The sequence below is a fragment of the Quercus suber genome, unplaced genomic scaffold, assembly GCF_002906115.3.
Source record: "Quercus suber isolate HL8 unplaced genomic scaffold, Cork oak 2.0 scaffold_161, whole genome shotgun sequence".
NCBI lineage: Eukaryota > Viridiplantae > Streptophyta > Magnoliopsida > Fagales > Fagaceae > Quercus > Quercus suber.
The window spans coordinates 295,854-322,701 of NW_027069622.1; the positions used below are offsets into that span (position 1 = coordinate 295,854).

The following is a 26,848-nucleotide window of genomic DNA, read 5'->3' on the forward strand; positions in this document are numbered from 1 at the left end:
TTTTTTTGAGAGAGAGAGAGAGAGAGGTATAGTGGATGAGTTAAATTAAGCACATACATACCCATTTCATATACAAGGCCAGAAAATCCGGAACAACCAGCGCCTCCAGTGAGCCAAAGCACAAGGGGGTCATCTTCTGGACTTCTCTCAGATTCAATGAAGTAGTAGAATAGCTGCACCTCATCAGACTTGCCTACACCCACGTACCTAAAATACCAAAAAAAAAAAAAAAAACCCTTAAGAAGTTAGTGTTTCTTAATTAATAATAAGATTGAATGAAACTGTGATCACAATTAGTCAGAACTCAGAAGTAAGAAAACTAATTGGCTCACACCCAGTTTCAAGTTTGAAAGGAAGATCGCCGGAAAAGCCCGGGAGGCTATTGATGATCGACTGTGGTGCAACCAAGTTGGCAACAGCCAAGAAACAAACTATGCACAACCACATTGTGCTCATGCTGCTACTGGAAATGGTTAAGTGGGTTTATTTTGACGTTTGTGGTCCCAAATTAATGAAGTACCAATGAGTCAAAGGGCCAGCGACTTCTACCTAACTAGTTGAACTTATTTTATTAGTTATAGTTCAAATTCAATTTTGAGATACCTCCTCCACCGATCATTTGTTCTACTCATTTGTTAGTTCACGGTTTGTTTAAAAATTTTAGGTATATTTTTTAGTCTACTGTCAGTTTTTAAATTGTGCAGCGTTAGACTTTGAGTCATGTTTTGTGAGCATTTTCACGGGCACACTATGTGCAATATATTTTCGCATTAAAATTTTAGGAAAAATCTTTTAATACATGGTTATATAGTGGACGAGAGAAAAAACAAAAAACAAAAAGAGTGTTGGCATGAATAGTAGTTGTTACTTGTTAGGTGCTTTCAAAATCTAGTGATGTGGTGCCAAGTAAGTCAATATTGTACCGAAGATTGCTTTGATTTAGCCTGAGAATGAAAACCAATATATATACTATTTCAAAATTACCACTACTTTAAAAATATATATTTACACATTAATAAAATTATAAGTATATATATATTATTTGCATATATATAAATTAAATTATTTGGTAAAAGCCATTATAAGTTAGGGATCTTTACAATGCAAGTTACAAGTTCATACATAATCCAATTATGCCTCAGCCATTTTCATAAAAATATGGCTTTTACAACCTATAACATGTTTGTACAATTACTAGTTAGGCTTATAGGTTTTTTGAGAAGGGGGTTTATAGGTTAAAAAAAGAAAAAAAAACAGAAAAAAAAAATACAATATAAGAAATTTTTTTTAAAAAAATGCTAAATTGCAAACTACACCATGAAATCTAGAGGTTTTTGGATTTTACACGATGAAAGTTTAGAATTTGGATTTTACTACCTAAAGTTACATTTCGTTTGCATTAGTAGTCTCTCAATCCATATTTTCTATTAAGTGTCACCTCAATTTACAACGTGTATTTAATTTGTCCAATAAAATGATGTCATGTCATAAGTCATGCCACATCACTTAAATATCATCAAAATCCTTTTAAAAAAAAAGTTATGTGACTAAATTCTCTAAAAGTTTAAAAATTAGTTAAACTGAAAAATAAAATAAAAAAACAACAAAAACATATCTAAAACTAAAACTACAATAAAAACTAGCCTTATCACATGCGCTTCGTGTGTGCAATGAGGTTTTTTTTTTTCCTCCTAGTGTCATAATTTTTCATTCATTCTAGTTTAAAGTTTACACATTTTCTCATTAATATTACTCATTTAGAATTTATAAGTAAATAAAGCAATTTGAAAATCAACAGGAGGGTGGCCCTATTTTTTAGGCAATAGTTTAGTGAGAGTTAAAGTTGTATTTTTACCATATTGTACTTTAGTTTCATATCTACTTAGACATAAGGCATAAGGGTATAAGAGCATTTTTGAACCAAAAAAATGAGGATCCCAAATAGGGGAAATCTCTTAAATAGTAGTATAAATAAGACAAAAAATAAAACTAAAAAATTAAAAATTCGAATAAGCAACAAACCGTTTACCAAAAAAAAATTCAGAGTTTCAAATCCATAAAATTCAAACCTAAGAAATTCAAACCCAAAAATTTCAGCCAAGCGAAATCACCCACAAAAAAATTTTTTTTTTTTTTTTCCACACAAAAGCAAAATCATCCCAATTAAACCAACCATCAAACCCAGAAAAAATCATCAAACCCACCAATCCTTTGAACTCATCAACCCATCAAAGCAAAATTATTAAACCAAACCCATCAAAATTTAGTAGTACAATTGATTGTTGTAGCTTATTCAAAGTTCGAACCCATTATCCCATAATGTTGGGGGGACCACAATTTGACTTCCTACAACCACTCTAAAAATAGACCCGCGTGATGTGACGTTGAAAACCATAAAAGATTTGAGTATGTCTTCCTCATCATCAATTGGTTTTAAGGTGGAATGGCATAGCTCACGGTTCGACACATAACAATCGTTTGAGCTCTTTTTCACTTATGGCTTTTTTGTGGCCGTTCTTTTAGCTTTTGGTTGGGTTTCATGGTCTGATAGAAAGGGTTGATATGAGACTTTTTGTATGAGTTTTTCTTTTTGATCTAACTCTTTTGTTGGTGTCTGTTTGTAAAGAATTTTTTCATTTTCTGGGGAAAGTAATCGACCAATTTAGGCTGCATTTGTTTTGGGTGAAAATAAAATTTGGAAAACATTTTACATCGTCATGTGTGTTTAGGAGCACATGTAAAATTTGGTCAAAAGGAAAATCAAACCCTTTGACCATAAAATAAGAGCCCCTCTTGTGTAAAACAATTTACATAGTCTAATTACCTTCAAACCAATTTTTACAAACTGAAAATAGAGAAAGAGAGAGAGAGCGAGAGCAGTGGTAAGGTTGGTCAGTCTTCGATCCATCCAATCCCATTGCCAGTCAGATCACGCTGTTCAATACCCTCCACGCGCTGGTAAGTACTATTTCCTTGTCTTCCTTGGCTTTTCTTCTCTTGATCACACCGCCTCAGCTCCTCCGTCGTGCTCAAACTGATCCCTTAAACCCACCCTCAAACCCGAAGGCTTTTCTTCTCCAATCCTTCAAACCCGAAGGGTTTTCTTCTCCGATCCCTCAAACCCACCCTTTTCTCCGAAGGTATTTTGATTTTTATATATATATATATGAATATCTGTATTTTATTTATTTATATTTTGATATATATATATATTTATAGGTATTTATAGATTTTATTTGTGTATAAAAAATATATGTGCATAATGTTATCTCCAATAGTTTGATACCTCTTGAATTGGGTTTGTTACAATACTTTGCTGAGATGATGTTGAATGGGTCTACACTGTCTTGTATTGCAGGTTGTGTTTTGGTAAATATCATCTTCTTGCTTACACGTTTGATTGAATGGTATGTCAAATAATTTGGTATGCTAAAAATATGTATGTCATAACGCCAAATTATTTTTTTTTTTTTTTTTGATATATATATATATATATAGGTATTTATAGATTTTATTTGTGTATAAAAAATATATGTGCATAATGTTATCTCCAATAGTTTGGTACCTCTTGAATTGGGTTTGTTACAATACTTTGCTGAGATGATGTTGAATGGGTCTACACTGTCTTGTATTGCAGGTTGTGTTTTGGTAAATATCATCTTCTTGCTTACACGTTTGATTGAATGGTATGTCAAATAATTTGGTATGCTAAAAATATGTATGTCATAACGCCAAATTGAGTTTTTAAATTGTTTATCCTATTGACCACCTAAAGGGTAAGACATACGTCGTGTTTATTGGTCATGTGCTTGGGGTGTATGACACATGAAGCCCGTGCCCAAGTCCATCAATATTTTGGGGTAGACCATAAAGCGTTTAAGCATAAACTGGATGCAACAAGGTTCTTCATCCAGTACTCCTTCAACTAAAGAGAGTTCTAGCACATGAGATGTTAAATACAATTTATTGAAATATCAATTAGATATCGCAATTGAGCAGCAGAACCATGCAATGAAGATTGCAAAGTTGAATGCAAGAATGCTAAATGCAGTGGCATCTCAAGTCCTGCCCGATGATGAGCTCAATAAAATGGCACATCTAAACTTGGGTGAATGACCATGAAAGTTGTGTTAGGGTTGTGATTATTGTATTTGGGTACCTCTGTCATTATTATGTAAAACTTGGATATGTATAATGTTCATATTTTTTGTGATTGGAATTAATGGATGTGCATATATGATGTGTATAGGTATTTTGAAATGCCCAATTGTATTATAGAAATATTTTTTTTGGCATTTTCCTAAAATGTTTTACTTTGGGGGCCCAAACGTAGGAAAATATTTTCTGGAAAAATGCTTTTACATACACAACCAAACACTGAAAATACTTTTCCGGTGTATTTCCTAGAACCCAAAACAAACATTTGAAAATAATTTCCTTTTCATAAAATATTTTCCCTTGAAATTATTTTACGCTCGGAAATTCATTTACATGCAACCAAACGCAGCCTTAGTGGTAGCTTAATTTTTTTCTTATTTTTTATTTATTTATTTTTAATTTAGTAATTTTTATTTTTATTTTCATTTATTTTTAAGTTTATTTACTTACATGCAAAAATAAAATTAAGTAAGAATTATGAACAGAAAAAAATATATATAGGTGTTTGTCTTTTATGCAATTACCATAAGATATTTCTTCAACGAGGATTAGGATAATTGTACCCAAGAATCTCCCATGACGTGCAATGAATTTGTGAGGAACTTGGGGTGAACCTTAAGCCACTACATCACAACTCAAAAATTAAATGAATTGTCATCTAGCTTCCATTGGCCAATTGAGCAAAAAATTTCTTGCTGTAACAAATCCCAGTTAGTTAATCATATTGAATGGGGATTAAAATTTTTATATTTGTATGACATTAGATTCCCATGTACCAAATTAAGTCATTTTATTATATAGTGTTTTATGACCTTTTGTAGAAATTCATAGAGTTCTGCTGCAACCAACGTACCACTGATATTGTATACTTCTAAACTTTTTGCATAAGAGAATTCAGTGCCAACCGGTTTGTCCACAAATATTATATTAGCAACCTGAAAAAATGAAGGCCACTTCTTTCTGTTTACATAAACACCTAATTAACCATCAAATTGACAACGTAATTTTCATGAAAACCTTATTATTCGAGGCTGCTAAAGTTTCACACCTTTGTCCATGAGTATGGGTTCAACTTCAATTTTGGCAAGTTAGTTTTAGACTTTGCATAGTCAAATGATAATGGAGTATACAGATATATATAATTTTTTGTAACTCAACTGACCTCTTTTAGTGTTTCTAATTGAAATATTCAAGTTTCAGAAAATTAAGGCAAATAAAAATGTTTTTGCAAAAGAAAACAAATTTAGGTGAAGTGAGAGCATGTTTTGAGTGTGAATTGGTTCATGTTCCATCTTTTAAATTGATGTAAGCTTGTACACCTAGCTGGACTTGATTTGTTAAAAAAATTTGCGTTAAAAAAAATATTGTTCTCACATGAAAAAAAAATCTATAATATCTATAAAAATTATAAATTTTTTATGTGAGAATTTTTTTTTCATAATTTTTTTTTTCAATTAGTTAATTACATACTTAATAGTACATTTTTAATGGAATTGGATGAAACATACACTTGTTATGTTTTATCACTTTCTTTCTAAATAAGAAATTTTTTTATAAGTTAAATAAATAAGAATTGGACACTACTTTTATTGATTTACTAGCTTGTAACCCCATGCATATACATGAGTGCATTTTAAAATATGCAATTAAATACATATTATAATTCCTACATAATTAAATATTGTCAATATTTTATTTTGTTAACTCTTAAAAAACCATTTTAATATTATTATTGGCTAGAAAATGCATGTTCTTTATTATTTTATTTCAAGAAAAACATTTTATGTTAATTCTTAACTTATTTATGTTATAGTGATGAAATAAATTTATTCATGCATGCATTTTTCAAATAAGATATGAACAACCAATTTTTAAAAGTTTCTCAAAAGAAAAAAAAAAAAATTAGAGCATAGTATACTTTGTTATTCAATTTTATTTTTGAACTAATAATAAGTTTTTGTAAGAAAATCTAGGTTTTAAATAGATTGGAAGTAATTTCAAATGGGATCTAAATAGAATGAGCATGAAGTAGTTTTTGAGAAACTTAAAATAGTTTTAAATAGTTGGAAGTATTACTCAGGTCTGACTTACCTCAAGTAAATTTTTAACAAGATATCTCATTTTGTTTTAAACGAAGTTACCACACATCTACTTACAAACCTACGGTGGAGATTAAAACTCAATACCACTTCATTAAATTTCTAACAAAAACTTACAGAACAAACCCAATATGAAACTAATGTTGCTTCTGCTCCAATTGCTTCTTTTCTTGCCATGTCCATGGGCCTACTAGTTGTCATTCTTGTGATGTTGGCCCATTGGGCTTATTACCTTTTTCCTTGAACTATCACAACCTATTTAATTTACTTTTACCTCTTGTTGTACCCATGGGCCTGCTGACTGTCATTTCTACCATGTTGGCCCATTGGGCTTATTACCTCTTTCTTTGGGCTTTCACTACCCATTTACTTTACTTTTTCCTCTTACTATGTCCATGGGCCTACTGGCTGTCATCCCTGCCACGTTGGCCCATTGAGCTTATTACATCTTTTCTTGGACTTTTACAACTCATTTACTTTATTTTTACCTCTTGTTGTGCCCATGGACTTGCTGGTTGTCATCCCTGCCATGTTGGCCCATTTAGCTACTTACCTCTTTCCACTTCCTTTCTCTTTCATCTTTCCTTATTGTTAGGCTTCTTCTGTTGTTGGACCCTTTTGTTAAAAAATAGACCTCAATGACTACGAACATATATGCATGTAAACTTCAAAATTTAACTTAAAAGTAATCTTGAACTTTGGAGTTTATTATGTAATTACAATTATACATTATTTCTTATGCACATATTTTCAAGAAGAATAGCAAATTATTTGTTAAGAATATGGGTTCTTTCATTATTTTATATCATCTTTAATATATTTTTTTTCTTTTTAATGATTATAACTCTTACTTCTTCTTTTTTTCAAACATCTAATTACATTTTATATATTTAAAACATAATCAAAATATTGATAAAATATAAAATATTTTATTTTCCTTCTCAAAGGATGTTTGACATAAAAATATATATATATTCCAAGTAAAAAAATTTCATAAAGGAAATTTATAACAAAATTAAATGAAAAGACAAAAACAATTTTGATGGAATAAGAGGGCAAATTTATTCCTATAAAGCGACCTTTGAATTCATTGTGGGGCCCATATTGTTCTTTGGAATGGGCACGATTGTCACCAAGCTCAGCATCAAAATTTTTGGTTGGGGGTGGGGTGGGGCGGTAATTATGTAATTAACCCCTAGCATTGCAATTGCTCCGAGTCACCATTTCCCACGATTAGGTCGGGTCGGGCGGGTCCAACATTTTGGTAAGCAACTTTGGTTGTCAAAAAATAAATAAATAAATAAAAAAAATATGATAAAAAAACTCATGCCAAGCTTTTTTATTTTATTTTATTTTATTTTTGGTTGCTACCTAAGTTTATATCATAGTTTTGGATAATGTAGGTTGTGTTTGGCATTGGCTTGAAAAACAAGTTTTTTTTTTTTACTATTCAGCTTATTTTTGTTACTATTCATGGTCTTATTGCACTTTTTGGTACTATTCATAGATCTCAATGTATTATTTCAACTACTTTTTAATTTTATTTATAGTACTTTCAACAAAAAGTTTTCAGTTTCAATTAAATAATTTGTTTCCAAACGGACTAAAACTATGTATGTATACCTTTTCCCACGTCTAGCTAGCATAACCACCATTTTTTTTTTTTTAGGTAAGTATAAACACCGATTTCAAGCAGCTATAAGTATGCAAGAACCAAGTTTAGTCTGAATTTTCAATATCCCTTTACAAACCACGAATAGTCTGTTGGTACAAAACAAGCATGGGGTCATGGACACACATCGTTTCATGAAAGATCAACCAAAATCCATTTGATTGAGTATTGCATTAAACCTTTTGAACTCATGGATGACAAGAAATCTTAAATTACAAACCCCCATTCCTTCATGGAAAGATCCACGAATCTATTGTATAATCAAATACAACATAATTAAATCATCATATGTGTATATATACCTGCTCATGTCATGAGGCTGAATAGTTGTATATATAACAGCTCATAATTAAATTCATTTTTCTTATGCTAATTTAGGTATGCATTTTACGAGTACCAAGCAATCTTTTAAATTTGTATTATAATTTCCTATGTTGGGCTAAATTTAAAAAAAAGAAAAAAAAAGGAAAAAAAAGAAAAAAGCAATATTATAAGAGAAAACATAGCAAGTTAGGTCAAATCAAATTATTCTTGTATTTGAATTAGCACCTCTACATATACAAAGTGCAGGGGGACTTAGAGAAAAAATTGTTCGATCTGCAGGATTTGCAGTATATTATAATTATTTCTGTAAAAAAAAAAAAAAAATTCTTGAAACTGAAAGTTAAATGAAGATTGAGGTTAGACTTAAAATTAAGGCCCAACAACCAAGCTATGCTGAACTGGGCTTGCATATCATTCTTTTTTTGTTACATTTGCAAAGTGTTACTGGATCAAATCTGACCATCTCAAGCATAATGTTTGAGTTTAGGGGATAAATCTATCAAGGGCACATTTTATATCATAGCAAGTAGATTTACATACATCATATTTAAAGACTCAATGGAAGGAAACATTTGTACCAAAGTTTTAGGAACTTATTTAATTTTATTCATGAACATGAATCAAAAGATGGAAAGAAAAAGGTGAAGAAGTTGAATCTGTTGAATTTTATTATTTGATGTTGAATAGGCAACTAAAATGACTTGAAATGCTAGATGCAAAATAAGCCTATTAAGTTGAATGGATTGGTAAAATTCACTATTCACTATAGGGGATAGAAAGATAGCCACCTATCAATCATGGCAAGACATTCGTTGGGCTTGTACTCTGGAGCTGTGTGCCCCGCTCCCTACAAAGAAGCAAATGCTTGTGGTCAATTTTTCACTATTACTTGGAACATATTTTTTTTTATAATAATAATAATAATAAAAAAGAATCACTAAATACTCATTCTTGCCTTTACTGTTGCAAATGTCAAGCAGTACTTTTTAGATGTATACTGCATTGTGAATCTGCACAATACGATAAAAAGTAATCCATGAAACAAATATAAGCTTTATATTGGAATACAACTTGTATTTAAACTTTAAAAGTTTAGGGGATGGTGGAGGGGGCAACAGGGTTGCTGAAACATGAAAGTTGAGGTGGAAACTTACCCTGCGATTTGCCCATCAACAAACCATGGCCTCCAATCATGGGCAATAGTAAGGTTTAGCGATCCTATCCATGCATGTGTAGCTATGTATGGAATAACCATGTCGTGATCACCACTGTGTTATTCGGAACAAAACAAGAAAACTATTGAGTTATAAATTGACCACAGTTAATTAATTTAGTTATCCAAGTTGATTAACTATCCAAATTACATGTAATATTGTGTAGGCACAAACAAATCACAAATCTAAACTAGAGTGCAATGGAAATTAAATTGACACAATGTGTTGACTAATGGGGAAAACCTTCTCAGGGCAAACGATTACAAGTATAAAGAATCTTATCACCATTTAGCGTATCCCTAAATACCAATCTATAGTTGAATCCTTATGCTGATCTCCAATATAGTAATAAACATATAATTACAACCATAAATTAAACAATAATAACAATAGCTAATACGTTTATAAGTTAAACGGGTCAAATGGATCAAACGGGTTTGCATGTTAAACTCGAACACAACTTGTTTATTAAAGGGTTAGCCATGTCGACCTGAATATGACTCAAACCCATTTAGCCTTAACCCATGACCTATTTATAAACAGATTAGTTGTGTTGGGTTAGCAAGTTGTGCCAAATTTTGCCACCCCTAAGGTCTGGTTTGATGCATTGGACTCATTAGGATGTGGATACTTGCACTGGACACAAGTTGTCTTAGTGCTTAAATATTTGTAAGGACTGCTTATCTCATAGTTGATCTATTTCTACCAGTATTTAAAATACTCCTATAACCGTCAAATAACTAATTACTAAGAGTCAGAATATTGAGAACATACTTACAGTTTGATGTTCTCTGAAAGAAACTATATTTCTCTAGAGACACCATCTACCGTTCTCTAGAATTTGGAGGTAGAATATATGGGAAGACTCTAGTAGGCTCTCTAGTGACTTAAAGGTGTTCCAAAAGGTGATGGGATCGTGAGGATGAGTTGTAAAGCAAGCAAAGAGAAAGATTTGGAAAGTAGGTGATCCGTTCTACCAAGTTATGTGTCTATAAGACCCATAGAATTTATTCAATAATAATTATTGCAAATTTGTTACGTTCTACAGTGCTAAAAGTTTGGTTACCTCATTTGCTCTGTTTTGCTTCTGTGTGCGTGTTTTTTGGCAGGACATGAACTTCTATTTTTCGCTCTTTTTAAATTGATTGAAGTGATTAGTTTGACAACAACAGCCACCCGAGAGAGGGTTTAAGTGACATGAAATTTTTCTGTCTTTGCATTGGTCAATTACCTGGATTTGTGACTAATAGTTAATTCTAGGGACTGAAGGATGGTAAAAAAATTTGCCATATTACCTGTAAATTAGAACCTCGTAGCCTTTCTTGATAAGGTTCCGATGATAATTTAGACTACTTGAGACATCATAGTCATATGTGTTTGCTAAGGTCAGATTGCATCTCACCCACTCATTTATGCTTCCCTGATTGTCATTTTGAAATAACTTAATAAAACTACTTTTGAAGCTATTGCCAGTATTATTAATTCCCAAGGGTGAGAACCTGGATTATCTTGTTAAGTTGGTGAAGGAAGGTAAACTTAAGACTGTGATTGACTCGAAGCATTCCCTGAGCAAGGCTGAAGATGCTTCGGCTAAGAGTATTGATGGCCATGCTACTGGGAAGATCATCTTGGAACCATAAGCCCATACGTAAGTATAATATGCTTGGAATTCTTCAATTTGTTTGTACTTAAATCAGGGTTTTTACAGGTCATGTACATTAAAGAAAACAAGATATGTGCAGTTGAGAGGGGTTACTTGCCCCCAATTGATATTGTGAATTCTGTGGTAGCGAAGTATGATGAAATGCCCCATACATTAAAAGGCACTAGTGTGTAGCTCCTGCATATGTACGGATACAATTAAAAATAATCACAATTATACGATTTAAATTATATATATTTTCATAAAATATGTTCAAATTGTGCATGATATTAGCTTATACTTTTTTTAAACTATATATTTCTAAAATATGTAATGATTACTTAATATATATATATACATATATACATATATATACACACACACCATATATATATACACATACACATGATTTGTAATTTAATTGGTTTTAGATTCTTTGATTTTTGCACCAAATAATTCACTTACCACAAAAAATAGAAACATAGATGGACACGTGGCGAAAAATTATACTTTAATTGAAATTCAATTTAGAATCTAATTGTATTTGGACTCTTCAATTTTTATACTCAGTAATTCACTTTGCACAAATCTAAAAATTAAATAGGCAATGAGTTGCCCACGTGATTTGGCTCAAATTTACATTACTTACTCATGGTTTGAAAAGTGTCACTTTACTTACTTGAGATTTGCTTTGTTTATCTTTCATAACCCACCCCACTTTTGTCCTAAAGCACAAAAAACATAACAAAATCAGATCAAAAGTGGTTTTTGTGAAAATTGTTGAAGCTAAAAGTGAAGAACTTCATTGAGAGCGTGAAAATACCAAATATAGCCTCTAAAATAAAATGTCCATTTTACTCTTCAATTTCTTGACCATAATCAAACTACCAAATTCCTAGAACCCAATCATCAACCAAACTAAAACAAAATGGTAAGAACTTCCAACGTCAGCGGAGAAACAAAAAGAAGAATGAAAAGCAAAAGGAAAAGAATATTAAAACAAAGTGAGAGGAGGACCGTCAATACAACTGTAAACACTACTCCCAACGATGGTGGCTGCTGCAGTGTAGAGCATAAACAGGTCTGAATCTGATGGAGATGGGTTTTTGAAGGTAAAGGTGTTTTGAGTTTTGTTTTATCACTTTATATTCTGGGTTTTGTATTTTGGGGCTTTTGGTTGATAAGGTTTGAGGTCTCTGTTTGGACAAAATGATCCTATTTTAAAACTCGATTGAAAATTTTCAAGTGGAACTCGAGTTCTACAAATATATATATATATATATATTTTAAAGTTTAATTTGGCTATAAAAAATCGAGTTTCAAAATAGAAACAAATAGTTTCAAAAATGGGGTATTTTGCTAGAACTTTTTGCCGAAAGGGGTATGTATATCCCCATTTTGGCCATCTCTGTTTATGGAGATGATGAATTCGGTGGGATTTCTTGCTTGTATTGAAGGAGATGACAATGAAATGGGGGATTTTGTATTGTGGGGACAAAGATGAATTTGGGGTTTTTGGATGGAGCTGATGGACAGAGAGAGACCGAGAGTGAATCAGGCTCAGCGAGAGGAAGCCATGCCGTTTGCAGCTGGTGGTAGCCATGATGTTCAGCAATAGGTCGTGATGGTAGTAAGGGCGGTTGTGTTTAGTTGCTGAGGAACTCAGGGAAATTAATGGAGTTTTTTTATATATAAAAATGCTATATTTGTCCCCATGTTCATCTTCAAATTGTGGCTAAATATTCTCAATGGTGAATGTCTTGGTGTTTGTGCTCTAGGTGTTCCTGTGTAAGCAACTCAACAAGATTAGTGACATTGCTGGGTTTAACTAAAGAGAGTGTTTGAGTTGAGAATTTGATTTTTTCTTGTGTAATGGATGTTCTGGATTGTTTAATTATGGTTTGCTTGTGGGGATGGACCATAGTATAAAGTTCCTTTTTTAGTTATATTTGTTTGTTCTGAATCATCTTATCTCCCTTTCCTCTTCAATCTTTATGCTTCAATAGTGCCCAGTACGGTTTCTTCATCTTCCTTCACTTCCATTTTTTTTCTCTTGGCCTTTCATGTTCTTTCTCCACTACCAAATACTTATGGGTGCTTTGCCTTTTTTTCTTTTTAGTAGTTTCATTGGTTGGGAACATAGAATTGAAATCTCAAATATTGCTTCAAAGAAGATGCAGAGTAGGATTTGTGTTTTGGGATTGAAATTTTTTTGATTTGAAAAATTTTCATGCAACTGAAAAGAGTCCTTAAAATATAAATTCCTGGGTTTGAAAAGTCCTTGAAATATATCGGATTTGAAATTTGTGGTTTGAAATATATGCCTGGGTTTGAAATCTTGTGTATTTGTTTTCCATTGAAGTTCTTTGAGCTAACTTCTAAAACATTGCATAAAATTTTATACCTAGCACTTTTTGATCTTGTTCTCTTGCTTCTTAGTGTGAGTTTGGATAGTGTTGAATGCGTGTTACCTGCGTTTTGTGCTTTGTCTGTGGGTCTCATGGGTACTGTTCACGATCCTACAAAAGTCATTCAAACATAGATTTCTAACAAAATTTGGGTCTCACCGTACTATTTACATATTTAAAAATTATTTTGTTACAGTGTTTTCAGTAATAAGTTTTCAGTTTTCAGCAAATAAGCGGTATCCAAACACACTCTTAATATATTTTTTTGTTTGGGAGAAGAGAGACATAAAATGGGAACAAAAATACATATTTGCCTCTATTTTTAACAAAGGTGGGTTATGAAAGACAAACGGATAGAATTCAGGTAAGCAAAGTGACATTTTTCAAACCACGAGTAAGCAATGTGAATTCAGGAAAAACCACAAGTGGGTTTACTGTAATTACCCCTAAACATTTTATTTCTTTTGCCAAAAATATGTAACAAAAGTAGTACAAAATTCCTTAATGCTTTCTTCTATAAAATGATAGGAAAGCGACAAGAAATGGTGATTCTCTTTTTGCTGCTTTGTGTCCAATTCCAATACTTGATCAAGTTTTGCATTTGTTTTGATTAGAACCTTGACAAGTCTTTGCTTCAAATGGATCATACAAGTTGTGGTCACCCTAACAAGTAGAAGATGGTGTAATTTATTTTTGGATAAATTGCAAAGTACATCCTTGAAGTTTAGGATTGCTTAGATTTTACATCTTGAAGTTTGAAAATTTGGATCTTATACTCTGAAGTTTGGTTCCGTTAGCAAAATTCCATTAGTTTGAGTTGTTAAGTAACACATTGGCATTATAGGGACATCGGGTTGGTGCCCAGTAGTGGCCCATTGTTATTAGGCTGGGCTTGGCCCAGTAACACTGAATGGGTTGTGGCTAACCGAAGGGGTAATTCGCTGCCGAGCTCCATCTGGCGTCTGGTGATTTAGCACCTGGACCTGGTGCCATGATGACGTTTTCTGTGAAGAAACTTACCTTCTCAAAGAAGCAGCTATTGCCAGTATTTTTAAGTGCCAAGGGTGAGAACCTGGATTATCTTGTGAAGTTGGTGAAGGAAGGTAAACTTAAGACTGTGATTGACTTGAAGCATTCCCTGAGCAAGGCTGAAGATGCTTGGGCTAAGAGTATTGATGGCCATGCTACTGAGAAGATCATCGTGGACCATGAGCCCGTAAGTAGTTATAACAAGTTTGGAATTATTGAATTTGTATGCACTTAAATTGGGGGTTTTATGGTCACGTACATAAAAAAGAAAACAAGTTATGTGCAGTTGAAAGGGGTATTTGACCTGATATTGTGATTATTTGTAGATGATTCTGTCCACAACTTTGCATCACAGAAACACATGTTTTGAACATTGATACAAACGTCAAGGAATTATATTTCATCTCTCGTTTAATAATTTCACATTAAGACTTCCCACTTTTTTCAATTGATGGTGATTCTATGCTAAAGAGCAACAAATCTCAATGATTTCAGCAAANATAGTTTTGGATAATGTAGGTTGTGTTTGGCATTGGCTTGAAAAACAAGTTTTTTTTTACTATTCAGCTTATTTTTGTTACTATTTATGGTTTTATTACACTTTTTGGTACTATTCATGGATCTTAATGTATTATTTCAACTACTTTTTAACTTTATTTATAGTACTTTCAGCAAAAAGTTTTAAGTTTCAATTAAATAAGCTGTTCCCAAACGGACTAAAACTATGTATGTATACCTTTTCCCACGTCTAGCTAGCATAACCACAATTTTTTTTTTTTTAGGTAAGTATAAACACCGATTTCAAGCAGCTATAAGTATGCAAGAACCAAGTTTAGTCTGAATTTTCAATATCCCTTTACAAACCACGAATAGTCTGTTGGTACAAAACAAGCATGGGGTCATGGACACACATCGTTTCATGAAAGATCAACCAAAATCCATTTGAGTATTGCATTAAACCTTTTGAACTCATGGATGACAAGAAATCTTAAATTACAAACCCTCATTCCTTCATGGAAAGATCCATGAATCTATTGTATAATCAAATACAACATAATTAAATCATCATATGTGTATATATACCTGCTCATGTCATGAGGCTGAATAGTTGTATATATAACAGCTCATAATTAAATTCATTTTTCTTATGCTAATTTAGGTATGCATTTTACAAGTACCAAGCAATCTTTTAAATTTGTATTATAATTTCCTATGTTGGGCTAAATTAAAAAAAAAAAGAAAAAAAAAAGGAAAAAAAGAAAAAAGCAATATTATAAGAGAAAACATAGCAAGTTAGGTCAAATCAAATTATTCTTGTACTTGAATTAGCACCTCTACATACACAAAGTGCAGGGGGACTTAGAGAAAAAATTGTTCGATCTGCGGGATTAGCAATATATTATAATTATTTTTGTAAAAAAAAAAAAAAAAAAATTCTTGAAACTGAAAGTTAAATGAAGATTGAGGTTAGACTTAAAATTAAGGCCCAACAACCAAGCTATGTTGAACTGGGCTTGCATATCATTCTTTTTTTTGTTACATTTGCAAAGTGTTACTGGATCAAATCTGACCATCTCAAGCATAATGTTTGAGTTTAGGGGATAAATCTATCAAGGGCACATTGTATATCATAGCAAGTAGATTTACATACATCATATTTAAAGACTCAATGGAAGGAAACATTTGTACCAAAGTTTTAGGAACTTATTTAATTTTATTCATGAACATGAATCAAAAGATGGAAAGAAAAAGGTGAAGAAGTTGAATCTGTGGAATTTTATTATTTGATGTTGAATAGGCAACTAAAATGACTTGAAATGCTAGATGCAAAATAAGCCTATTAAGTTGAATGGATTGGTAAAATCCACTATTCACTATAGGGGATAGTAAGATAGCCACCTATCAATCATGGCAAGACATTCGTTGGGCTTGTACTCTGGAGCTGTGTGCCCCGCTCCCTACAAAGAAGCAAATGCTTGTGGTCAATTTTTCACTATTACTTGGAACATATTTTTTTTATAATAATAATAATAAAAAAAAAGAATCACTAAATACTCATTCTTGCCTTTACTGTTGCAAATGTCAAGCAGTACTTTTTAGATGTATACTGCATTGTGAATCTGCACAATACGATAAAAAGTAATCCATGAAACAAATATAAGCTTTATATTGGAATACAACTTGTATTTAGACTTTAAAAGTTTAGGGGATGGTGGAGGGGGCAACAGGGTTGCTGAAACATCAAAGTTGAGGTGGAAACTTACCCTGCGATTTGCCCATCAACAAACCATGGCCTCCAATCATGGGCAATAGTAAGGTTTAGCAATCCTATCCATGCATGTGTAGCTATGTATGGAATAACCATGTCGTGATCACCACTGTGTTATTCGGAACAAAACAAGAAAACTATTGAGTTATAAATTGACCACAGTTAATTAATTTAGTTATCCAAGTTGATTAACAATCCAAATTACATGTAATATTGTGTAGGCACAAACAAATCACCAATCTAAACTAGAGTGCAATGGAAATTAAATTGACACAATGTGTTGACTAATGGGGAAAACCTTCTCAGGGCAAACGATTACAAGTATAAGGAATTTTATCACCATTTAGCGTATCCCTAAATACCAATCTATAGTTGAATCCTTACGCTAATCTCCAATATAGTAATAAACATATAATTACAACCATAAATTAAACAATAATAACAATAGCTAATACATTTATAAGTTAAACGAGTCAAATGGATCAAACGGGTTTGCATGTTAAACTCGAACACAACTTGTTTATTAAAAGGTTACCCATGTCGACCTAAATATGACTCAAACCCGTTTAGCCTTAACTCATGACCTATTTATAAATAGATTAGTCGTGTTGGGTTAGCAGGTTGTGTCAAATTTTGCCACCCCTAAGGTCGGATTTGATGCATTGGACTCATTAGGATGTGGATACTTGCACTGGACACAAGTTGTCCTAGTGCTTAAATATTTGTTAGGACTGCTTATCTCATAGTTGATGTATTTCTACCAGTATTTAAAATACTCCTATAACCGTCAAATAACTAATTACTAAGAGTCAGAATATTGAGAACATACTTCCAGTTTGATGTTCTCTGAAAGAAACTATATTTCTCTAGAGATCTACCGTTCTCTAGAATTTGGAGGTAGAATATATGGGAAGACTCTAGTGGGCTCTCTAGTGACTTAAAGGTGTTCCAAAAGGTGATGGGATCGTGAGGATGAGTTGTAAAGCAAGCAAAGAGAAAGATTTGGAAAGTAGGTGATCCGTTCTACCAAGTTATGTGTCTATAAGACCCATAGAATTTATTCAATAATAATTATTGCAAATTTGTTACGTTCTACAGTGCTAAAAGTTTGGTTACCTCATTTGCTCTGTTTTGCTTCTGTGTGCGTGTTTTTCGGCAGAACATGAACTTCTATTTTTCGCTCTTTTTAAGTTGATTGAAGTGATTAGTTTGACAACAACGGCCACCCGAGAGAGGGTTTAAGTGACATGAAATTTTTCTGTCTTTGCATTGGTCAATTACCTGGATTTGTGACTAATAGTTAATTCTAGGGACTGAAGGATGGTAAAAAAATTTGCCATATTACCTGTAAATTAGAACCTCGTAGCCTTTCTTGATAAGGTTCCGATGATAATTTAGACTACTTGAGACGTCATAGTCATATGTGTTTGCTAAGGTCAGATTGCATCTCACCCACTCATTTATGCTTCCCTGATTGTCATTTTGAAATAACTTAATAAAACTACTTTTGAATTCGACATATTATTATTTACATTTGAAGGATCAACATACCTCCCGAATGCGAAGAGCCTTTTGAACAGTTTTATCATTTGCCCAAATGTACGAGTACAGATAGTTATATTCCTACAAAAGGAGTAATCTTGTTAGTATATAGTCAGTTAAATTTTAATAGAGTGCAGCATATAACCAAGTCAAACATATATATGTGCACAAGGCCTTGGACCAGCTTTGATCATGACATTGTATGTGTGTGAGAAGAGGCAAATTGTTTACCCGACACCATGCTCTAGGTTCAGGAAGATGAGTAATTGATCGGAGGAGGTCTACAGAATCTTCTACTAGAGTATCTGGATCCCACTTTGATACCCTTGTTCTAGGTTTTGGGGATAAAAGCTGACATGTAGGCTCCAATATTTGTGCAGTAAATATTTTCTCTGTACACTGCCAAATGCAAGAGGTATATCAATGTACGTGCAACATGATACATGAAAGTCCAAACATACATTTCTTAGTGCTTCACATACTCTCCTCTTGTCTGGATGGAAGGAAAAAAAAAACAGACATTATAAGAACCACAAGCAGTTTTTTCACTCACCTCAGTATAGATACCAAGATCATCCACACATGCTGCATTATTAGGATCTACATTCCTATACTCGCCCTTGCAGTTGTTTTTAGTTGACTAGAAAAAAAAAAGCATCAAATCTTTTAGTAGGATATTTTTGAAAGAGAGAATTCAACTTGAATGAAAGTAACATATTTTCCAGGAGCATCCTTAAAATGGTACTCGAGGACACTGATGTACTATATTTAAATCATTTGCCACATTTGTGCAAAATGCAAAAGAATACCCTTGGCCTGTAATTTAAGTCAAAAATCTCTAACCTTGGTCTCAAAGCAATTAACAAGGGCATTGTTTATCAACTTTTACTTGTCTAAGCTGGTTCAAAAATAAAAGACTAATTAAAACGTCAAATTGTATGAAAAAAAAAAAAAAAAGTCACTACCCATTAGCATAAGCACTCTCCCTACTGCATTTTACAAGCTACTCAGCCTTTTCTTTGATGCTTAGCTAATAGCCTAATACCGTAAGAAGAACTCCCAAGATTCAATAAAAAAAAAAACCAGAGCTGAAGGGAAAATCACCTCATATAGTTCATCTGATATAAGCGTCTTTAAGTGAGCAAATGGAATTCTTGCATTCAAGTCATCATGCGTATTTGTCAGTGGGTTTCCAATCACATATCCCTGGCCCCAATTTAAAGCAAGATTTGATTTCTATATGAAGTAAAGGCCCCAAAACTATAGAAGGCCGTGATGAACAAGAGCGAAACTAAAGTAATTGAAGTTATATAAATTTTAATGTGCTTGAACTTGTACCTTGAGATTCATTCGCAGCTCCTGACCAATTTCATTACCTGCAACAAAATGACATAGCCAATTACCATCCTAAAATGTTTTCTTGTGCTCCATTAATCATCAAAATGATTTATTTGCCCCCTTGGTAATTTTTTGCTGCAAAATTAAGTATGAATTAAGAATGAAAAAAAATTTAGGTGGTTGTCATTTATTCAAGTTACCATCTGATATTTTTTGTACAAGGATTGGGATAGTTATGCCTGAGTAAGAATCTCCCATGACGTACAATGAATTTGTGAGGAACTTGGGGTGAACCTTAAGCCACTGCATCACAACTCAAAATTTAAAATGAATTGGCCACTTGAGAAAAAAAAAATTCTGGCTGTAAGCCTTTTATATTTGTATCAAACTATAGTTCATACGTACCATATTAAATCATGTTATTGTATAGTTTTTGATTACCTTCTGTAGAAATTCATAGAGTTCTGCTACGCCCAATGTATCACTGATATTGTATCCTTCCGAACTTTTTGCATAAGAGAATCCAGTGCCAACCGGTGCATCCACAAATATTATATTAGCAACCTGAAAAATGAAGGCCGTTACTTTCGGTTTACATAAACACCTAATTAACCTTCAAATTGACAACTAATTTTCATGAAAACCCAATTATTGGAGGTTGCTAAAGTTTCGTACCTTTGTCCAGGAGTATGGGTTCAACATCAGTTTTGGAGAGTTGCTTTTGGACTTTGCATAGTCAAATGATAATGGACCTAAAATAAATAAATAAAATCCTACAATTATTTTTTTTTTCTTTTTTTTTGCTAAAAGGCTTGTAACTCAACTGACATCTCTTAGCATTTTTGACGGAGACATCTAAGTTTCAAAAGCCTCATCTCCCAATGTAACTATCAAATTATTAAAAATTAAGGCAAACAAAAATGTTCTTTGAAAAAAATGGCGAAAGAAAAGAAAATTAATGTGAAGTGAGAGCATGTCTTGAGTATGAAATGGTTCATGTTCTATTTTTAAATTAATATAAGTTTAAACAGCTGGTTCGATGTTGGATTTTTTTTTTTTTTTAATTGGCAGATGAGAAAAGAAATAAATGAATGTGAAGTGAGAGTAACATCTATTCTATACCCCAAAATGATTAGTCTATTTGTAATTGAAGTTTCTTATAGTTGTTAATAAACCTAGATTTACCCAATACATATCTGATGTGAAATTCAGTAGAAAACCCCACAATTCACACCCAACCAATATCCAATCAATCTTGAACATCACAATTACACTACAGAGAATTAGATCAGTCTTTGAGACTGTGGCAACTTCTTGCACAAGCGCTTATGATCTTCATCAAGTTTAGATATGAAATCGGACTTGTACCCTACGTGCAAAAGAATATCCAATGAATACGTTGTTGAAGGAATTCATGCTAAGTTCTATTTTTTGAAAGAGTGGTGTTACGTAACGTACTATGATTTTTCAATTTTTTTGGATAATTTCTATGATGAAATTGGGGCTTATAGTCAGGCCCAAAGAAAAAAAAGTTTGGGCCCCCTGTCCAAAGAAATAAAAAAAAAGCAAAATTTTTTTTATTGGTTATATTTTTTTTTCTTTCTAAAGTTGCGTCTCCTTCTTCCAAAAACTTAGATCCCCTTTAATTAGCCTAGCCCAACTAGCAACCACTCAACTAAAACAATTTAACAAAAACAAAATTTAAAAAAAAAAAAAAAAAAAAATCCTAGTCTGCCCAGCATTAGACTACTAGATGGAACCAATATATATCTGATGTGAAATTCAGTAGAAAACACCACAATACACACTCAACCAATATCCAATCAATCTTGAACATCACAATTACACTACAGAGAATTAGATCAATCTTTGAGACTATGGCAACTTCTTGCACAAGCGCTTATGATCTTCATCAAGTTTAGATATGAAATTAGACTCAAAAAGAATTAATATCCAATGAATACGTTGTTGAAGGAAGTTCATGCTAAGTTCTATTTTTTGAAAGGGTGATGTTACATACCATAATTTTCAAAACTGGAATGATTAAAGAACTGAAAAAGAGATTGGCTTTTTGTCGGTTTTCCCGATTTTGATTAGACTAGTTCCAGGTTGAACCGGTTGAATAGACCAGTTTGGTTTTTAAAACAATACTATAAACACCAAAATTCATACTTATCACACCTTCTCTCATGCACAATTACATTAGCCATCATAAAATACTGAGAGGAGGAAATCCAAAAGAAATAATCTAGTACCATAAAGTTTACTATTACACTTATTTGTCAAAACTGTGTCGTGGTTGTGTGAGTGGTGAATAAAAAATAATTGATTCATGTGGAAGTAATAGACAATCACTTACAATTTGCTACGTTAAAGTTGTGGCAAAAAATTATGAAATAGTTTATGAAAGTAGAACTACCACTCAATCTAGAAATGTTAAAAAGTTGGTGTTTTTTAGTATAGTAAACTTTGCATCTACGTTTATTGGAAAATTTATTGAAATTTTCAACTCATATTTACATAACATTTGAGAAATACTTGGTTGTGCCTTCCACAACACAAAAACATAATTACACAACGGATGGTGTGAAAAGTCCAATAGTTGAGAGTTCCACTTAAAAAAAAAAAAAAAAAAACTAGTTTTACTGATGAAAATGAAATAGATGATTGCTGAGACCAGTAGAGAGAGGTCTACACAAAAAGTACGTTCTACTGTTGCTTAAAACTTTTTTACATTTTTACTTTTTATTTTTAGTCTTGGTTATTTTATTTATTTATTTACAAATATTCTAACTTTTAGCTTGCATATATTTGGATCGGACATATCAAATATTAGAAGGATTTAAAAATAAGGGGCTTTGTTTAGTTGTATTTTCTCATATAAATCTCTTTTCTTCAGCTATGGGGATCTCATTCCCTACCAAGTATAATCTATGTAATAATATAGATTATTAAAAATGAATTATGCCAATAGCTATATAAGTATATAAGAAAAATAGATGGAGTTTTTTCATTTTTTTGGGTAATTCCTATGATGAAATTGGGGCTTATAGTCAAGGACGGACCCTGGGGGCCGAAGGGGGCCTGGCCCCCCCGGCCCAAAGAAATTTCTTTTTTGGGCCCTCTGCCCAAAGAAAAAAAAAAGCAAAATTTTTTTATTGGTTATATTTTTTTCTTTTTAGAGCTGCGTCTCTCTCTTAAAAAACTTAGATCCCCTTTTAATTAGCCTAGCCTAATTAGCAACCCCTCAACTAAAAAAAACTAAACAAAAACAAAATTAAAAAAAAAAAAAAAAAAACGCCCTGCATTAAAGTACTAGATGGATACCTTAACTTTTAAACAATCATTTAGAAAATCCTTATAGTCAAGAAACAATCATTTTAGAATCTTAGATGGATACCTTCTACTTTTAAACATTTTTTGTCGGACAAAGGTCCAAGGAGCTCAATAAACACAACTGGTTGCACAAGAGAGGTTTTAACTTGTAACACTCCTTAAAAGAAATCAATCTAATTCTCTCTTTGATCTCTTGTATGTTCAAGTTCGCTATAACATTTCTATCAGCAATTCAAAAAAATTTTTAAGCCATCAATGTCTGTGATGTGGGAGGAAGAAAGAAGGATTGTAGAGAACATTTCAACTCGATCCCCGAGGCTTATTTATATTTAATAAATACTATACAGAGAAACTGGTCAAAGGTTGGTGAAAGAAAATTCTTAATTTACATTCTTTAAAAAAAAAAAAAAAAAAAAAAAAAAAAGAAAAGCAAGCTATTCCGTAAAGTTAAAACAAATAAATACTCCTTTAATTCTTNGTTTTTTTTTTTTAATTATTTTTTTTTTTTTTGAGAGAGAGAGAGAGAGAGGGGTATGGTGGATGAGTTAAATTAAGCAGATACATACCAATTTCATATACAAGGCCAGAAAATGCGGAACAACCAGGACCTCCAGTGAGCCAAAGCACGAGAGGGTCATCTTCTGGACTTCTCTCAGATTCAATGAAGTAGTAGAATAGCTGCACCTCATCAGATTTACCTACACCCACGTACCTAAAATACAAAAAAAGCCCTTAAAAAGTTAGTGTTTCTTAATTAATAATAAGATTGAATGAAACTGTGATCACAATTAGTCAGAACTCAGAAGTAAGAAAACTAATTGGCTCACACCCAGTTTCAAGTTTGAAAGGAAGATCGCCGGAAAAGCCCGGGAGGGTATTGATGATCGACTGTGGTGCAACCAAGTTGGCAACAGCCAAGAAACAAACTATGCACAACCACATTGTGCTCATGCTGCTACTGGAAATGGTTAACTGGGTTTATTTTAATGTACATGTTTGTTTCCTAATATTTATCGTTAAGTGCTGGTTGTGGTTGATATAGTAGATATGGTACCAAATTAATTTAGTACCAATGAGTCAAAGGGCCAGCGATTTCTATCGAACTTGTTGAGCTTATTTTGTTAGTTATACTTCAAAGTCAATTTTGAGATATATCCGTCCACGGTTTGTTTATAAATTTTAGGTATATTTTTTAGTCTACTGTCAGTTTTTAACATGGGCTGTGTTTAAATTGTACAGCGTTAGACTTTAAGTCATGTTTTGTTTGCAATATGTTTTCCCCATTAAAATTTTAGGAATATCTTTTTGTACATGGTTACATATCGGACGAGGGAAAAAACAAAAAACAAAAAGAATCAGGTTGGCATGAATGGTAGTTGTTACTTGTTAGGTGCTTTCGAAATATATACAGTGTCGTGGTGCCAAGTGAGTTAATTTGTACCGAAGATTGCTTTGATTTAGCCTGGGAATGAAAACCAATACATTATTTCAAAATTACCACTACTTTAAAAATATATATTTACACACATTAATAAAATTATTATATATATATATATATATATTAAATTATTTGGTAAAAGCCATTACGAGTTGTTAGGGATCTTTACAATGCAAGTTACAAGTTCATAAATAATCCAATTATGCCCCCATTTTCATAAAAATATGGCTTTTACAACCTATAACATGTTTGTACAACTACTAGTTGGGCTTATAAGTTTTAAAAAAAAAAAAAAAAAAAAAAAAAAAAGAAAGACAACAGAAGAAATTAAAAAAACAAAAACAAAAAAATGCTAAATTGCAAACTACACTATAAAGTTTTGAATTTTTGAATTTTACACTATGAAATTTTAAAATTTGAATTTTACTACCTAAAATTATATTTCATTTGCATCAATAGTCTCTTCATTCATATTTTCTGTTAAGTGTTACCTCAATTTACCACATATATTTAATTTGTCTAATAAAATGACCTCATCTCACTAGTCATGCCACATCACTTAAATATCATCAAAATCTTTTTAAAAAAAAAAAAAAAAAAAGAATTATCTAACTAAATTCTCTAAAAATTTAAAAATTACATAAACTGAAAAAGAAAAAAACAACGAAAGCATATCGAAAACTATAATAAAAATAAGACAAAAAATAAAACTAAAAAACTAAAAATTCGAATAAGCAACAAACCGTTTCCCAAAAAAATTCAGAGTTTCAAATCCATAAAATTCAAACCTAAGAAATTCAAACCCAAAAATTTCAGCAAAGAGAAATCACCCACGTACAACAAAAATCCAACGAAGCAAAATCGTCACAATTCAAACAACCATCAAACCCAGAAAAAACCATCAGACCCACCAATCCTTTGAACTCACCAACCCATCAAAGCAAAATTATTAAGCCAAACCCATCAAAATTTAGTAATAGTATTGAATGTTGTAGCTTATTCAAAGTTCGAACCCATTATCCCAAAACAATCATTTGAGCTCTCTTTTTCACTTATGGCTTTTTTGTGGCTGTTCTTTTAGCTTTTGGTTGGGTTTCATGGTCTGATAAAAAGGGTTGATATGAGATTTTTTGCATGAGTTTTTCTTTTTGATCTGACTCTTTTGTTGGTGTTTGTTTGTAAAGAAATTTTTCATTTTCCGGGGAAAACAATCGACCAGTTTAGTGGTAGCTTAATTTTTTCTTATTTTTTATTTATTGATTTTTAATTTAGTAATTTTTATTTTAGAATTTTTATTTTAGGTATTTTAATTTATTTTTCAGTTTATTTACTTACATGCAATAATAAAATTAAGTAAGAATTATGAACCAAAAAAAGAAAAAGAAAAAAAAAAGGTTTTTGTCTTTTATGCAAGTTACCATAAGATATTTCTTGAACGAGTATTAGGATAATTATGCCCAATTAAGTAAGAATCTCCCATGACGTACAACGAATTTGTGAGGAACTTGGGGTGAACCTTAAGCCACTGCATCACAACTCAAAAATTAAATAAATTGTCATCTAGCTTCCATTGGCCAATTGAGCAAAAAGTTTCTTGCTGTAACAAATCCCAGTTAGTATGGGGATTAAAGTTTCTATATTTGTATGACATTAGATTCCCATGTACCAAATTAAGTCATTTTATTATATTGTTTTGTATTACCTTCTGTAGAAATTCATAGAGTGCTGCCGCAGCCATTCTGAACTTTTTGCACAAGAGGATCAGAGTAGAGTGTAATGCAATGATTACATCTCAAACTACAGTGCTAGTGATATTGGTGTCATTTTGCTACAAAAAGGGGGCAGTTGGCACTAAGTGGGATCTCTTTGCTCATAAGTGATTTTCCTATCACATTTGAAGTAACGCTTTTAGTCCTTAACAAATTTGAAGTGGTTGCTTTTAATCCGTAAAAATAAATAAATAAATGAACTTAAAATGATTGATTTTAGTCCTTAACAAATTTAAAGTGATTGATTTTAGTTCCTAAAGAATTATGACGTATTAATTTTTAGTTTTACCATGTGTTAAACTTTTGAAATCAACAATGTATTTAATATTAAAACTTTCTTCCCTTTGGAAAAAATTTGTGACAAGAGGAGTGGTACAAAATTCCTTAACACTTTCTTTTATAAAATGATAGGAAAGCGACAAGAAACACTGATTATCTTTTACTGTTAAAGCAAAGTGCAAGAATTGCTTTGTATCAACTCTACTTATTTGGATCCATGTGGACCCTCATGCATCACATTGTAAGAAACAGAAACTTGCAACAGAATATAAGTAATCGGTTTTTCGGCATACCTCTCTTAGCCTAAACCGATGATCACACAGGAGCTTTG

At 32.1% G+C, this 26,848-nt stretch overlaps 3 protein-coding genes across 3 annotated transcripts in view; all 3 read right to left on the bottom strand.

Moving 5' to 3' along the window:
• LOC112010679 (serine carboxypeptidase-like 7) overlaps nucleotides 1–491 on the bottom strand; it is a 6,157-nt gene extending 5,666 nt beyond the window's left edge. Inside the window, exons 1-2 of the mRNA XM_065777646.1 lie at nucleotides 335–491; nucleotides 9–207 (exon numbers count right to left, since the gene is read on the bottom strand). Of these exons, the coding sequence (XP_065633718.1) occupies nucleotides 9–207; nucleotides 335–456 (321 nt within the window). The 5' untranslated portion in view covers nucleotides 457–491. The remainder of the gene's footprint in view (nucleotides 1–8; nucleotides 208–334) is intronic.
• Nucleotides 492–7,565: 7,074 nt separating this feature from the next.
• On the bottom strand, nucleotides 7,566–10,868 carry LOC112010676 (putative serine carboxypeptidase-like 52). Its single transcript, XM_065777671.1, has 4 exons — nucleotides 10,763–10,868; nucleotides 9,408–9,521; nucleotides 9,209–9,263; nucleotides 7,566–9,100 (listed from the first exon to the last, which is right to left on the bottom strand). The coding sequence occupies exons 2-4, from the start codon at nucleotides 9,506–9,508 to the stop codon at nucleotides 9,017–9,019; spliced, it is 240 nt and encodes a 79-aa protein (XP_065633743.1). The 5' UTR covers nucleotides 9,509–9,521; nucleotides 10,763–10,868; the 3' UTR covers nucleotides 7,566–9,016.
• Nucleotides 10,869–16,228: 5,360 nt separating this feature from the next.
• Nucleotides 16,229–24,059, bottom strand: LOC112015027 (serine carboxypeptidase-like 7). Its single transcript, XM_065777670.1, has 14 exons — nucleotides 23,861–24,059; nucleotides 23,598–23,743; nucleotides 20,371–20,447; nucleotides 20,137–20,259; nucleotides 19,896–19,998; nucleotides 19,696–19,733; nucleotides 19,462–19,563; nucleotides 18,911–18,997; nucleotides 18,589–18,756; nucleotides 18,367–18,438; nucleotides 18,161–18,285; nucleotides 16,811–16,924; nucleotides 16,612–16,666; nucleotides 16,229–16,504 (listed from the first exon to the last, which is right to left on the bottom strand). The coding sequence occupies exons 1-14, from the start codon at nucleotides 23,980–23,982 to the stop codon at nucleotides 16,421–16,423; spliced, it is 1,416 nt and encodes a 471-aa protein (XP_065633742.1). The 5' UTR covers nucleotides 23,983–24,059; the 3' UTR covers nucleotides 16,229–16,420.
• Between the last annotated feature and the right edge of the window lie 2,789 nt (nucleotides 24,060–26,848).